Source organism: Taudactylus pleione, unplaced genomic scaffold (genome assembly GCF_031769625.1).
Source record: "Taudactylus pleione unplaced genomic scaffold, aTauple2 ptg000116l, whole genome shotgun sequence".
NCBI classification, from domain to species: Eukaryota; Metazoa; Chordata; class Amphibia; order Anura; family Myobatrachidae; genus Taudactylus; species Taudactylus pleione.
This window is the reverse complement of record NW_028284518.1, coordinates 1,720,730-1,737,026: the sequence shown is the minus strand read 5'-3', so window position 1 is coordinate 1,737,026 and position 16,297 is coordinate 1,720,730. Positions and strand designations below refer to the sequence as shown.

General features: G+C 44.3%; 1 protein-coding gene across 1 annotated transcript in view; it reads right to left on the bottom strand.

Annotated features, from left to right (window-relative positions):
• Positions 1–11,572: 11,572 nt before the first annotated feature.
• LOC148524720 (regulator of G protein signaling 9-binding protein B-like) overlaps positions 11,573–16,297 on the bottom strand; it is a 112,531-nt gene continuing 107,806 nt past the window's right edge. The window contains exon 3 of the mRNA XM_088471754.1: positions 11,573–11,926. Coding sequence (XP_088327880.1) covers positions 11,583–11,926 — 344 coding nt within the window. The 3' untranslated portion in view covers positions 11,573–11,582. The remainder of the gene's footprint in view (positions 11,927–16,297) is intronic.

The window sequence follows — 16,297 nt, the reverse complement described above, 5'->3', positions numbered from 1 at the left end:
GTAGCTAATGAGTGTTAAAATAATTACAAAAGTAAAGAATGGGTGAAAAAATACATGAATAGTAAACAAACAAAGAGTGATATAAAAAGTGACTAACGGTGCAGTATTTTTCTACAAAGCTATAAATCTATATATGCATTTTCATTAATTCTCTATTGTGAAAAAAACCTGTGCAATATGAAAAAATTGTTCAGCAAAACATTTAGCAGTGCTATTGGGAAAACAGAGAAGCATACTCTTCAGTGCCAATTACCAGTGCTATAGTGAGGATCTGGCTTGATGTTTTCTACATATAGTTTTATTTTCTCATGTATCATGTTCCCTTTCAATTTGTGTCTGTGATCTTGAGCTTACATTACTTAGAGTTGAAGTCCGGGAGGCTGCTGAGTACCAATGACCGCTAGTTGTTTCGGGACAGGGGGCTGTTATAAGCCATGGTAAGCCCTCATAACATTTGTCAGATGTCTCGTTTGGATGATCCCCAGCAACAGCAGAGGGAATGGAGGGTTTCCACCTTTTTATTTTCAGATTCCAGGACAGAGAGATTAGGGGGTGTGGCCAAAATAGCAGTAGGATTACGACCATTTTATTTGCCAGATTTTAAGTCTTTTTTCTAATGAATTTTTGACATCAGGCTCTCTCATGCCTCTACGTTTTCCATAACCCACTCATTGTTTTTTTTTACATCAGTGCCCCCTCATGACCCTTCTAGCTTTATTCATCTAGCAAGGGGTGGCCAGGGCAGCCTTACCCATATAGTGGCACTGGTAAGCCAAGCACAGTGGCCTTCATTCAGAGGTGGCCGTTCGGTCTAGGACCGCACGGCCGTCTCGATGTTTGTCAAGTGCGCATGTGCACGAGGGAGCCGGCTCCTTCGTGCGCAAGCGTGAGACAGCGCCGGTCGTAGCGGGCCTCTTTCCAAAGGGGGCGAGCTGTCGATGTTGATTGACAGCTCGCCCCGTTTGGAAGGCGGGCCGGGGGGGGTGGCGCCTACCGTTTGGGGGAGGCCCCACTGACATCACTAGTGATGTCAGTCGAGAGCTTTCGGCTCTGACAGAGCCAGAAGCTCTCCAGGGCTTACGACAAGTGAGACCCTACCCTAGGGTCTCGTCGTAAGCCCCGATGGTCGCGATGGTCTCTGACCATCGCGACCATCACCCTAGCGGTTGTTAGAGCTGTGGGTGTAAACCCACAGCCTAACGACCGAAACAGAGGCGGCCGGTCAGGATGCAAGCGGCCGCCCAGTTTCTGAACGACAGCTTGCATCCTCCGACCGCCTCTGAATGAGGCCCAGTGTGTGATGCTGGTACTGGGGTCAGTGAGAACTATGGACCTCATTCAGAGGCGGTCGCTAGAAGCGATTGCTCTGAATGAGGGCGGCCGCTTCTTTTTTTTAGTGCAGCCTCCTGGTCGCTAGCTAAGCTGTGGGTGGTAAGCCACCCCCCACCCCGCCTACAAAATGGGCCGAGCTGTTGATCAACATCGACAGCCGGCCCTTTTGTAGTGAGCTCCGGAGCTAGAGAGTTTCTGTCTCGCTCCGGGGCTTGCGCTCGAGCAGTGCGGCCGCTGCACGTGTGCAGGACCAAAACATCGACCCGGTTGCGAGCGCTCAGCGCTTGCGACTGGGTTTGAATGAGGTCCTATGTCTGTAGGTGACTGGTGTAACTGGTGTAAGTGTGGCACTGGTCAGCATTATATGGAAGAGTGTAACCAGAGACATAATTGGGGTCAATGGCGCCCAGGGAAAATGAAAAAATGGTTCCCCTTGAAAAAGTACTATTTAAAATTCAGTTTTACTCAGATGACAAAAAATATAGATAAAAATATATTGTACATGTTAGACACCTGATCCAGAGCCGCACAAAATGTTCATGTAGTTGAGCGATAATTTGCAACTGCTCCTGCACAAACATTTCTGGGCACCCTGATGACGCATGCATTACATACAGTGTACGCACAAAGATGGTGTTGTGATCAGAAAAGTGATGTGCATTTCTGGGTGTCTAGGAGGTGGCTACTAGTGCACACAAAAATGGTCCACTCAGTGGGTGTATTATTGTAGTGTCATGGGCATGTCATTGCAAGCATAGCATAGCAGACACACAGCCACAAGAATATTAGGCCATAGGGCTGGTGCAAGTTTTGATGGTGCAATTGATAGTAGCATATCAGAAAGCACCAATCTGTATTACAGTATGCATGGGCACTAAAAGTGGGCATCTCAGTTCTCGTTCATTCGGCCCACTGTACACAAGGGAAGGAGTTTGTAGGCCATTTGCATAAACTCGCAGACAGATGATGGCCAATAGATGCTGCTGCGTGTGCATTTGTGATATTTTGCGGCTCAGAATCAGGCCCATACTGTAGAAAAAAAAAGTTTATTCAAATAATTGTAGCAACGCTTATTTTTTAATAATTTCTTGTGTTACGCAATGTGAGGTGGTGATAACAGATAAGGTATTCTGGCGATACTTTGATAAATTGACCTTCAAGTGCCCATAAAAAGTGGTACATTTATTAAATTACGGTTTATTGTGCAGTTGCAAACCTCCACACATCGGATGCAGTTTACATACAAATCACTGGACTTATCATCCTCTGGTTTGTTGGATGTAAAATCAAACTGTATCCAATTTGGGGTAGGTTTAGGCCAAATTGCATGGTAAAAGCTGCTAGAGATTGCACTGGGATCCTGGCTCCAGTAGGGTTAGGCACTAAGGGGGGAGAGTTAGGTTCAGGCACTGGGGAGGGAGGATTAGGGGTAGGGATAAGGGTTAGCATTAGGGTACTTACCTGATGGTGTTGAGATTCTGACTGGCGGCATCCCAACTGCCAGGATCTCATTCCCAACCAGGTTCTAAGGACTTTTTAAAGTTTTTTCATGCAACTGTGCTGGTGATGGTTTAGAAGCTGACCCAGTGTTTTGACCCTGCATTCCTTTGCAAACCTCTTGGTTGTGACCCAGATTGCCTTTGGATTCTGCTTCTGTGTCCTGCACTGACTGAAGCTTGTTAACTGGATTCTGGTATTGCTCATTGCCTGCCCTAATCTTGGCTTGTTACTGGAATCCTGCTTTCCTGCTGTTTGCCTTTTACCACAAATAGTTTTCTGACCTTGTCTTGCCTGCTGACAGCCCCTGACCTCAAATTGTTAATTGGACTTGTTTTTGTACACTTCATGTCCTTGACCTCCTAAATGGATTTTGCTCTGTATTACTGTCCATCCTGTACCTGGTCTGTCTGCATCAGTGCATCCATAATAATTTTACATGAACTACTACCGAATGCCTTCTTCAGTGTTTCATCTATCAAGTCCTTTGCACAATACTCTGAGATAAGTTCCTACTATATGGAGCATGAAGACCTGTGGGCATTCAAGTAGCAATGAGCCTATTGAGATCTATGGGAAAGGCTGTTTGCTATTGGTGAAAACCTTGTGAATCAGTTCTAGGGATCTGGTTCTGGGCCCGGGATGTAGTTATTATCCCGGCTGTCAGGATGCCGGCACTTAGGATGCCGGCTCCAGAATCCTGACGTGAGTCAGAATCCCAATGCCGGCATCCAGACCGCCGGCATCCCGATAGTAAGTAGTGTGCTTAGAGGGATATTATGAATCCCAAAACTCGTTCCATGTGAACCCCCTAGAACCCAGGCTAGCAAGGTCCACTATTAGCTCCCTTAGATCTGTAAATGATCACTGGTACTTAGGTGGCTGCCTGGTCTTAACACTTGGGATAGTAGCGGTTCACATGAATATATTATGGGATCTGATGGTGAGAGGAACAGTAGGAGTTGGTACAGACAGTGTTTTGGCCTTGGAGCCGATGATGTGGCTTATGAACCAAAGAAGCGACTTGGGAGTTGATAGTGCAGCTGAGTGCCAGGAGCTGAAGTTTGGGAACAAGTGATGCAGCTTTGAGAGCCGATGATGCGGCTTAGAAACTGGTGGTGCAGCAGAGGCCGATAACAGAAGAAAATTACTTAATGGTGAGGCTTTGAGAGCCGATAGTGCGGCTAAGGTGCTGGTGGTGCTGCTTTGAGCCAGTAGCAGGAGTTGGTGTATTTGAAATATGGTTTTGAGAGCGGATGGTGTGGCTACGGAACTGGTACACAAGTGGGTGTACTTTAGATGTGGTTTTGAGAGCCGATGGTGCGGCTTGTGAGCCGGTACACAAGTTTGTGTACTGCAATGCGGGTTTGAGAGCCAGAAACTAAGTTTGTGTACTGCGATGTGGCTTTGAGAGCCGGTACAAAAGTTTGTGTATTGCGATGCGGCTTTAAAAGCCGGTACACAAGTCTGTGTATTGCAATGCGGCTTTGAGAGCTGGTACACAAGTTTGTGTGTTGCAATGCGGCTTTGAGCACACAAGTCTATGTGCTGCAATGTGGCTTTGAGAGCCGGTGGCAGCACAGAAGCTGCTGGTGTGACTGAGATGCCGATGGAGTGGCTCGAGAGATGGTGACAGCATAGAAGCTGCTGGTGCAGCTAGGAAGCTGATGGAGAGGCTGGTGAGCCAGTGGCAGCACGGAAGCTGCTGGTGCGGATAGGGAGCCGTTGGAGAAGCTAGTGAGCCGGTGGCAGCACAGAAGCTGCTGGTGTGGCTACGGAGCCAATGGAGAGGCTGGTGAGCCAGTGGCAGTGCAGAAGCTGCTGGTGCGGCTGAGATGCCGATGGAGTGGCTCGAGAGATGGTGACAGCATGGAAGCTGCTGGTGCAGCTAGGGAGCCAATGGAGAGGCTGGTGAGCCAGTGGCAGCACGGAAGCTGCTGGTGTGGATAGGGAGCCGTTGGAGAAGCTGGTGAGCCGGTGGCAAGGTAATACAGCTGGAGAAATAGAATGCACTACCACAAGGAGACAGTATGTTGACCATGCAGCTGAGCCGAGAGAACCCACAGGAACGCTATAGTCGGCGAGGCGGCAAAAGGCCAGCATGTAGACATAGGAGGAACCAATCACGCCATGCTGTGGGTAACACGTGACCTCCTGAGTCCTGCAGATCACCTAGCAACTGAGGGAACCTGAACAACAGCGTCATGAGAAAGTAAATTGGTAGAGGGAGACAAGTCGTGACCGCGACTTGTAACAGGGGAGGGTTAGGGGTAAGGCACTAGGGGGGAGGGTTTGGCTTAGGCTGCTAGGGGGTAGGTTTAGTCTACAGCGGGTAGGGTTAGGTTTAGGCTGTGGGGAGGGATGGTTAGGAGTAAGGTTATAAACTTACCTCCATCTGTCTGAATTTTGACCCAGTCAGGATGCCAGCGTCGGAATTCTAACTGCCAGGATCCCGAACACCGGCAGCCCGTACTCAACACCTGTGGGTCAAGTGTGCTGTATAAATGGCGCCCCTGTTGTTCATGAATAAATGTTGCTTCTGTTTCAAAAATACTATTTATTGTCATGTTCAAAATATTAATAATGCTAGGTGACTAAATACTAATATTAAAGATAACAAAAAAATTAAATAAAGAATATTCAGTGCACCTTGCTGGTTAACTGGTGAGCTCCAATCAGGAGTCTCTTGCACAGCTCAGCTAATAAAAGATAGGCAACTAGCATTAATATTTATAACTGTGACAAACATTAGTATTTTGAATGGGGGCAATCAAATACTATAAAAGAAAGGGAGCAACATTCATTTACATGGGGGCACCATTTATATATACACCTGGGCCCACTATATAGTACCAATATATTTTGACTATTTTCACCTGTACTCTATGGCCAGGGCTGCCACAAGGGGCCAGTGCTAGTCATCATTATGTCTATACTCTAATCCAGAGCCATAACTAGACTTTCTGGTGCATTGTGCCAGAGAGAGTATTGGCTCCCACCCCCCCATTTTTCAAATAGGGATATAAGATAACGCACCTGAAAAAGGGCCATGGCCACATGGGAAAGGGCCAGGGAAGAGATAGGGGAGGCCAGGAGATGCTGGGGATAAAAGAAGAGGAAGCTACAAGTGAGAATTATAATAAACAGGAAAATCGACGGGCCCAAACAGCTCTCCTGCCCTGCGGTGCCATGTGCCATGGCACTGGCTACTTCCTAGAATAGAGTATAACTGAGGTACTAATTAAGGTACCTGTGCTCAAGTATGGCAGACCTTAAAACCTGGACTACTAAAGTGTGCTGAGTGTGAATGGACTGGGCTGCGAAAGAACATAAGGAGTGCAGGGCCGTAATTAAGGGTGTGAAACTGGTGCCACCGCACAGAGCGCAGGGCTTTGTGGGCAGGCACCATCGCCGCCCTATGACCCTTGCTTCTGGATAGCAGGGTACCTGGAATGGCACCCTGCAGTCAGGATCACTGCTGCAGCGCCACCGGAGCATCTTTTAGACACCCCAGACAAGCAACCTACAGCCTGTCCAGCAGATCAGAGTCTCCTCAGGTTACTCTGGTCAGTGCTGCACTAACCAGTGCTGCCAGCCCCGCCACCTCTGCGCATTGTAATGATGTCATGTGCTCATAGTCATAGGCCACGTAAGGCTGGCATAGGGCGCATTTGAGCTCTGTTACAGCACTGAAAGGGATTTTTTTACACCAAGATACTGTAGCATATATAGTGCAGTTTAGCTATCTCATCTCTCAGAACTATTTTCTTTTCATTATCCAGTGATGGTTTGCCATGTGGTTTAGAAAACCGCTGGTTGATAAGTAAGACCTTTGCAGTTTTGTTGCATGCTCTCTGATGTGCAGGTTTTTCCTTTAGCAAATCCCACAGTTTCCTCTAACCACTGCTTAGTAAATGTCCCCCAAATTCCTCTTTGCATTGACTCTTTATAGCTAGAACTTTATAAATTCAATATATTTTGTCAGCTCTAATAGGATGTTTTTAATTCTGTTTTAGTATTTGCATTGATCATTAGTACAAATGACAACATCATGGGGTAAATTTACTAAGAATCGAGATAGGTCGAGATGACCATCTCGGGTAATTTATTAATTTTTTTCCTGCTTGCAAATTTACTAAAGGCAAAGTCGGGTGAGTTACAGAGAGATTTCTCTCATCTCACTCATAAAACTCGGGTGAGCTAGCAATCGGGCCAAATCAGAAGTACTTTTCACCTAAAATATACATCTCTCAAATTTACCAAGAATCGGGATGACAAACTCAGGAGAGATAGGAGCAAAGTCTCTGTCAAAATCACTTTTCAAACTCTCAGGCCCTCATTCAGAGGCGGTCGGAGGACGCAAGCGGTCGCTCAGAAACTGGGCGGCCGCTTGCATCCTGACTGGCCACCTCTGTTTCGGTCGTTAGGCTGTGGGTTAACACCCACAGCTCTAACGACCGCTAGGGCGATGGTCGCGATGGTAATTGACCATTGCGACCATCAGGGCTTACGAAGAGACCCTAGGGTAGGGTCTCACTTGTCGTAAGCCCCGGAGAGCTTCTGGCTCTGTCAGAGCCGGAAGCTCTCCACTGACATCACTAGTGATGTCAGTGGGGCCTCCCCCAAGCGGCAGGCGTTCCCATGGGAATGCCTCCGTTTGGGCTGCCAGCCCCCCGGCCCGCCTTCCAAACGGGGCGAGCTGTCAATCAATATCGACAGCTCGCCCCGTTTGGAAAGAGACCCGCTACGACCGGCGCTGTCGGTCATAGCGGGTCTCACGCATGTGCACGAAGGAGCCGGCGCATACGCATTAGACAAACATCGAGGCGGCCTTGCGGTTGTAGACCGTACGGCCACCTCTGAACAAAGCCCTCAATCCCCTGAGCTGTGAGATGGTCAGAAACATACAGAAATGATTGTGATTTGTGTATGTTTCTTTGTGTAAATGGTTAATATAGGGGTAATTTTTTTAAAAATAAAAACATGGGGTCTCCCCCCAAAGACTAACCAGCCCCGGGCTTGCCAGCCTGTCCTGGTTCTTAATTTACAGGGTAAAAAATGCGTAAGGTTCCACTGTAAACGGAGATGGTTTTAAATATATGTTGAAAAAAAATGACCTGAGGTTCCACGTATATTTAAAACCAGCCCTGGACCCTTTCTAGCGGGGGGCTGTTGCCACAGCCAGGGGTGCTATTTCACCGGGCCCCGCAGCCGCAGCATCAGTCCTGACCGCTAGTCAGCCCAGGCCAAGGATCCCTGGGGAGTTGAGTACCCCTCCAATAAAGGGGTACCCCTCTCCAGGGCACCCCTGGCCTAGGATGAAAGCCCGGGGCTATCCCCGCCACCCCTGGGCGGTGGGTGGCAGGTTAATTGTGTTAGTGTATTGTGTAAAAATAAGATTAATTCACATTGTCTTTACAGTGGAACTACAGGTCCCAGCAAGCCTTCCCCGCATGCTGGTACTTGGAGAAACACAAGTACCAGCATGTGGGGCATTAATACTACCCCTCTTTCATCTTTTGTTGCATCCATAATCAATGGTAGTAGGTAGCACACCTCCTTGATACATGAAGTATTAAGATAGAATATCTATCCATTTTGTATTTTCAAGGTGGTTATCGAGTAGAGTCTGTGCGGCGTTCTATTTTTTCACTAGAGAGAAAACACTGCAATCTCGGGTAAGTAATCTTCTGCAAAACGAGTTACTTGGGAGAGATATCTCGTTCTGCTTCACCATCGGCAAACTCGTTTAGCATAAAATTGCCTGTTGGTAAATTTGGGATAAAAAAAGGGATTAAATCACCCGAGTTTTGGCGAGTTACAGCGAGATAAATCACTTTGAAAATCAGGACCATCTCGAATCTTAGTAAATTTACCCCTTTGACTCTACTTTACAGTACTCTGGTTTTTGAGTGAATGTCTAATTTTGGTGGACAGTGACACGTCTCTTATATCAGAGATATATTTGCCAGCAGTCTATGCAGAAAAGCCTTGGATCATAACATGCAATTCTTTAAAAAATATTAGTAAATTGTTTTATTTAAAACCAATCATATTATAATATATATCAGTTACAGTTTAATAATAAGTTATTTTTAACTGTAGCTGGTAAAAGCAAAGTAAAAATAAATCTGGGTTAGACAATGGATAATAGAATGAAAAGACAAAACCAATAAATGTGAAGGATAAAAAGCTGAACCGCTACTTGTATAAAATGACTGGGTGCTTTGTGTGGTGAAAGATGTATTATAGACTGAAACATACTCTTAACACATCATTGTAGGAATTGCATACAACTTTATTGTATGTTTTTTATGGTATCATCTTTATACAAACGACAAGTTTTTATCCACTGTGCTAATTCTTATCATAGTAATTTCAGCATTGACAGGATGTGTAACGTTGTTTAGAAAGTAGAGAAGATATTCGTTCACTGGTAAATTATTGGTGAAATTGTCTCCCTTCCTCGCCAAGTTACCAAAAGCCAATATTATGTAAATGCTAAATTGTGGGGAAAAAAATTCTATTACAAGTTGAGTCTCCCATATCCAAAATGCTTGGGACCAGAAGTATTTTGGATTTTTCCGTATTTTGGAATAATTGCATACCATAATGCGATATCTTGGGGATGGGACCCAAATCTAAACACAGAAAGCATTTATGGTTCATATACACCTTCTACACACAGCCTAATGAATTTTATACAATATTTATAATCATTTTGTGCCTTAAACAAAGTTTGTGTACATTGAAGCATCAGAAAGAAAAGGTGTCACTATCTCAGTCATGTCAAAATAATTCCGTATTTCGAAATATTCCGTATTACGGAATTTTGGATTTGGGAGACTCAACCTGTACTTTCTACTATTTAATATGTGTCTGAGACAGTCTTATATTATTAATATGTGCATTTGTGGGATCCTTTCCCTTCGAAAAAACTCAATCTATGGCTTCCTGCTTGCATCTGCACCATAACCCACAGCTCCATCACAAGCAGCCCTGTCCTCACCTTAGCAAATAAATCACACAGAACGTCCAGGCATCCTACATACTAATCCTTTGACTTATTCTGTACTGTTGTGAGTATTTAATTATCTGATTTGATACAGGCTGTTCTGTTACTATGTAAAACTGGGGACATGGGCAGATGCACATGAAGTAAGATATTAAAATTTAAATACAGTTTTTTTCATGATTCTAAAAGAGCCTTAATTTTTCCCTTAGGTTTCGATCAAGGCTAGGAGAAATGGCCATGGGTGGTCTGCAAAGGTCAGCTATAATATAATTCTTGTAAGCCTCCCAAAAGACAGGTTAGTTGTGAGAAAAATGACAGACAATTGAAATGCTGCACTTCTCATTCCTTGTACAAACTGTCATATGCTTAATCTTAAGTGCACAATGCTAAAATCCTGACATTTTATCTATTATTAGGCATTTCCGCAACCTATAGACTAATTCAGACTTTTGCCTTTACCTTGAGTTTAATCTTATAAAGAGACTAGTAGTGCCGAGAGGGGGGTTAGCAGGTACTGTTTAATTGGGCTTGGGTTCGTTGGAAGGCTCCCGGGTCAGTTGCTGAGGGGCCATTTTGCAGTGCTTCTGAGGGGGACGTCCCCTTTGCAAAGCACAGTGCAGCAGGCTGGGTCATTTGATGAGCACACTGCAGCATGCAGTATTTTGTTACTTTTTTTTGTGGCGGCATGGCCAGTCTCCCAGATTTGGCCAGGCTCCCCCAGTAACCGGCCCCGGCCCCGCTCTTGATGGCACTGAAAGCAGGGCCGGCTCTAGGGGTGTTCGACCAGTGCGGTCGCACAGGGGCGCCACCCATAGAGGGGCAGCACCCCTCCCCAGCATCCCGATTTCAGTACTGTCCCGCTGTTCCACCCGTGGCCAAAAGTGGCCCGCGGGTGGTCATATCGGGAGGTTGGGGACCCCCACCGCCACAGCTGTGCGGCGGTGCCAGACCCCTGGAGTGTGAATGGATGCCGCGTGCATGCGCGGCAACCATTCACTGATGGGAGAGGGCTGGGGGAAGCCCAGCCAGTGACGGAGGGCTGGGCTTTACCCCCAGTCTCACGTTATTTGGAGGCGTGCCATGCGGGCACGCCTCAAAATAACATCACACAGGGGGCGTGGCCTATGATAATTAGACCACACCCCCAAATTTGGTCGTGCGATGTTAGGGCGCTTTCACAAGGGCCGGCACAGGGTGCTCCGAACCCTGGAGCCGGCCTGCCTGAAAGAGACTAGTATTATGATAATCTGTTGCTCTAGTTTCTTTAATCTAGCTAGCATTTTCATTTTCTAGGAAAATGTGGCTTTAAAATGCACTCAGAAGTTTTAGGTTACAATAGTTTACTTTGAGTTGGTGGTTTATAGTATGATTAGTACTGGGTATAGCCTTAACGATTTGCTCTGCCTGTTCCTCACTATATTGATATTATTAACTTAACTTTATTTGGAAATGTAGAAGCCAGGCAGAGAGTAAATTAAAAATGTAAAAGCGCCAGGGGAGACACAAATGCTAAAAACATACTTATTGTTCTGCTTAGTCTTATTTTAAAGTGCAAACCCTGGAGAAACTAACTGTCTAGTGGTTGGTCAAATTTAATCAGACTTTGTTTTCATGGCTCACACAAACAAATGTAATTAAATAATGATAATGTTATTAAATACATTCCATTTATCATTTGAATGATATAAATAGAGAGTTATAAACACTGCACAATACTAACCAGGGATTCATAACACGTTTACAGCACAGAAGAAAGAGTAACCGCTACTAGTGCTACACCACATAAAATCAAAGACACAATAAATTGTCCATTGCAGCAACGGCGACTGTCTCCTTCATCCACAGAGAGTAAAGCTGTTGAAGAGACATCATTGTTGTCAAGCTCATCATTCATATTTGCTGTGGCTTCTACAGTCCACCTTAAGACATTAACCTTCAACTCCATGTCACTGATCATCTCATCCACCTTCAGAATTTCATCTTCTAGCTCATTGTGCTCCAGTTTCTCTTTGTTAGTTGGTGAGTCACTGTAGTTGATGTTCTGGACACTCAGTGCCCTGGAGGCAATAGCTGAAGTGCTGCCTGGAACATAAAAGGCACTTTAGAACTGCGTCATTTTTAAAATGCAATTGGTCAATTAGGTTGTCTAGTGCACATCTTTAAAGCTGTGTTATTAGTAGCAAAGAACACTGGGAACATACAGTACACTCAAAGGACAATAATCGTATTATTTTTCCTGATGTTTAAAATGAAAACAAAATAATAATAATTTCTCTGGAATATAGATCATATAAGCTCATGAAAAGCCAGCTTCCCCATGTATTATGTTTTTCCTTATAATTTATCCTTTGCAAGCAACTATATATTTTAATATTTAGTTTTATACAGTATCTAAGGAGTCAATTCAATTATAAGTGATGAGTGATGTGCAGAATGCACAAATCTATACATACGGTAGACTTACATGGTGCATTTTTCTGCTCACACCTATGGGCTGTGAGATATAATGCACAGTGTACAGGCAATGTAGGGTACCACTGCCGGTGTTCAAACACCATCACAATGACACCCCTTTTTCTATTATGTATTGCATTGTTCAAAGAACAATATTTCTTTCCCTGTTTTATTAGACTGTAATGTTTAATATCATCTAACTGTAAAATTGACTTCCTTTTAATGTACATATATTCAAAGCAATTTTGCAATTCTAGTAACATCACACAAAATATATAAATTGTCCACCTGCAAATACTTGTCAGAGATGTAAACATTTTTAGCAAACACCATTTTATAAACAAACCTGGGTAGTATTTCCCATATAGGCAAACTATGCAAAAACACTTATTGCAGAACTGACCATTTTATTGACCTTTCTGATTTAGAACTCATTTTGTTTTTATTTGCTGATTGGAAATATTACCATTTTTTTTTAAATTGGAATTAATAATAAGTGATAATTTATTTGAGTAATGACAACAACAGATATTAAGCCACTGTAATTCATTATAATATGCAAAATAAAGTCATTTATTTCACTGCTTTCAGTGCATGACCAGCAAAGTGACCTGGTGTTCTCCGGTGTGACATTCCGGGAAGAATTTGCTAAGATATGAAGCTATTCAATGCATTAAATGGTATCTCCACTTAAAATATGTTTTTTTTATTTGGGTATGTGGAGAGACTGTGTAAATAAAGTATGTACTTACTTTAACCAGTTGCCTGGCATGATTGCATCAGATGCAACCACGCCAGGCTGGGCTTTCCCTGACACTCTCGCTTCTGATGCGACTGTATCAGGAGGAGCTTTCCTGTGGTTGCAGGAAGCTAATCTTCCAGCAGCTGCAGATCTCAGTCCACCAGGCCATCCCATCGGTTTCCTTGACAACCTTTCCTCAGCCCCTCCTGCGGGCGGGCTTCAGCTGTAGCTTCCCATCTCTCCCCCGGCCACAGGCATTGCCTGGGCTAACTACACTGCAGCAGCCATGCCTCCACATACCCTCTCCCCCTCCTAGTTATCAGTCATATTTTTTTAACTGTATAAAATATATTTTTTTTTAAAATGTCACCGAAATTGTTGCTTTTCCTAAATGATCATATTATGTAAAAATAGCTATTTAACCCTTATTCAGTATAATTTTATTAACAAATCTGCATATTTGTTAATAGAATTATACTGAATCAGCTTAGAACAGCTCTTATTTACATAAGCTGATCATTTAAAAAAATCAGCAATTCTGGAGAAATTTTTGGATATATTAGCCAGTTAAAATGATTTTTCAGATGTAATTTGCATATTTTTGTGTGCGCTCCCCCCTGAGCAGGAGAAAAGGTAGGGAAATTCCTTATTTTATAACTAAAATGTCTGGACACAGTACAGCCCCCCAATGAATAATCACGCACTTGGAGGAGTTTAAATAGCATAATTTGGTCAATAAAGACATTTCAGTTATTAGGTTGAATTTTACTAAAAAGCTTAATAATGAGTACAATTATGTTGGACAGGTATGTGGAGGTGTTGTATTGATGGGAGGGTTTTTTTTAACTTGGAGATAATAAGTAAAAGTGTTTCTTCCAACTTTTTACAAACTACAGTAGTATAAAAACACTGAAAAATGACTACACAGACATTTTTCTGTACCCCTAAATCCTGGAATGACTTTAATTTGCTGGAAAACACTTGCTTGCGAAAAAATTTTCAACCATTAATAAAATGTGCAAATATCAGCCATTTGACACCTTTAAAGAACCTCCAGTACTTTCCTTATGGCCACTAACAGCCTTCTATATGGTCCTGCTATCTCAGTTGTCACTTTTAGGGGTCCAGGATGATTTCCCCACTTTTCCATGCACTTCTCCCAGTTCACATTTTGTGGAAAAGTCGTACATTCCTGCTGTGAGTTATGCAAATTGTCATTTCTAAATTGGATCTTGTATTTCTCAGATGCGCACATTTACGCAATGTATGTGAGTTTTATGATGCAAACTCGCACCTACAGTACTGTAATTGAATTGACACCATGAGTCTATCATGGCTGGCACTCTACACAATGTTCTGACATCAAACAAACTCACCTGTGGCACTTCTCACATTTTAATTGCAGAAGCTATAGCCATTGTATGTAGGGGTGCCAATGTCAGTTATGACAAGCTCACTGTAGCAGCAGGCAGTATATGTAAGTAAATACTTTATTTGCTTGGCTATCCTTTTAGTGTGTACTTTTCTGTAGGTGACAGATCCAGTTTTATTGTTGTACACACTATTTAGTAGTACATAGAATTCAGTATGTCATTGTATTATACAGTATGATTACTGCCAGTAATGTATCTTTGCAAAACACTTAAAAAAATCACATAGAAAGCTATTAGATGCAAACTGCAAGATAGCGAGATTAGAAAATCATGGAAATATTTCACACAAATCAAGTTTTGTAATGAAACAGACCATTTTGCACAAGTGCCAGCTTTCTGCCATATAAAAATTCCACTTCTGCCTAACCATTATGTATAATGTCATTCTGCAATCTTTTCATGAACTTGCATTTGCAGAATTAAAGAAGGCATTTCATTCTGCTGTGTGGAGGGAATCTGTATGACATACCACTGGACATAAGCCCGGCGGATGTAATACCGACGCCAGAAGGCAGAAGACTGAAGATCCCGACAGGGTAAGTATTTTAACTATACCTAACCCTCAGGCTCGCTGAGAGCTGCAGCAAGCACAGGTAAAGGGGGCGTGGCTTAATCGCGGGAGGCGTGGCCACATCCCCTTCGAGGGAAAAAAAAAGTTTTGCAGCGCGCGCTGGCGAGGGGGGCGCTCTGAGCCCCCTCAGCCCGGCGCATAACCAGTGGGGGGCACAATCAGCTTGATTGCTCCCCCCACAGGCATAGGAGACTGCTGTGGCTGCTTCATAGCAGCCGCGAGCAGTCTCCCAGTGCAGCCCAACACACAGCAGCGTGTGCTGGGCTGCTGTGATGAAAGAGGGGGGAAGCGGTACCGGACCCGGGCCCCCGCTGGGCCCCTCCAGCAAGCCGGGGTAATTTGTACATGCTCCCTCCCCTCTTGGCACACCTGCTAATCCTCTCCCCCCCTAACCCTAACCCTCCCTTAGGGGGTGCCTAACCCTAACCTCACCCCATGGGTGCCTAAACCTAACCCCCCTCCACACACCCTAAACCTAATCCTCTCGGGGGTGCCTAACCCTAGCCTACCCCCGGGGTTGTCTAACCCTAACCCCCCTTCCCTTAGCCTAACCCTAACAGGGGGGTGCCTAACCCTAAGTCCTCCCGGAAGCCCCTAAACCTAACCCTCAACCCCCACGGCTGGCCGCTCCTGACACCCGGTTTACCTTCATTCGGTATGCCGGGCATCAGGATTTTGGTGGGTGGATAATGATAGGCGTCGGGATTTCGACGCCTATCATTAGTCCCATGCTGGGATTTCACAGTCGAGAAGCCGGCGGTCGGCATTTCAACCACCGGCTTCCTGACCGCATACCATGTGGAGTGGTTGGAGCAAGACTGGGGACATTAATGCCAAACTCCTCCAGTTAAATGGGCAACATTTTGCAGCCCAATCTGGACCAAATGTTTAAAATATAGCTAATATTTAGCTAGAAATACCATAATGTTTCTTAAAGAGTACACTGGTGCAGGGTATACACAGAAAGGTACAATCATAAATCTGTTCTAAGAATTGTACTAGAATTAAAATGTTATATCTTTACTATATTGGTACAAAGGACAAGGAGAGAAAGAGAGGGCTATTCGCTGGGGCACTCTTCATGACAAAAGTCCACTTTCAATTATATTTGTTGATTGATAATTGAAAATGATATCAATTACACCCTACATGACCAGATGTCACACAACCTTATATGCACTACCAATAGAAAAGGGTTGGTGTTTGAACATATCAGTAATAAATAATCCAACCTATTTCCTCCTGTAAAAATT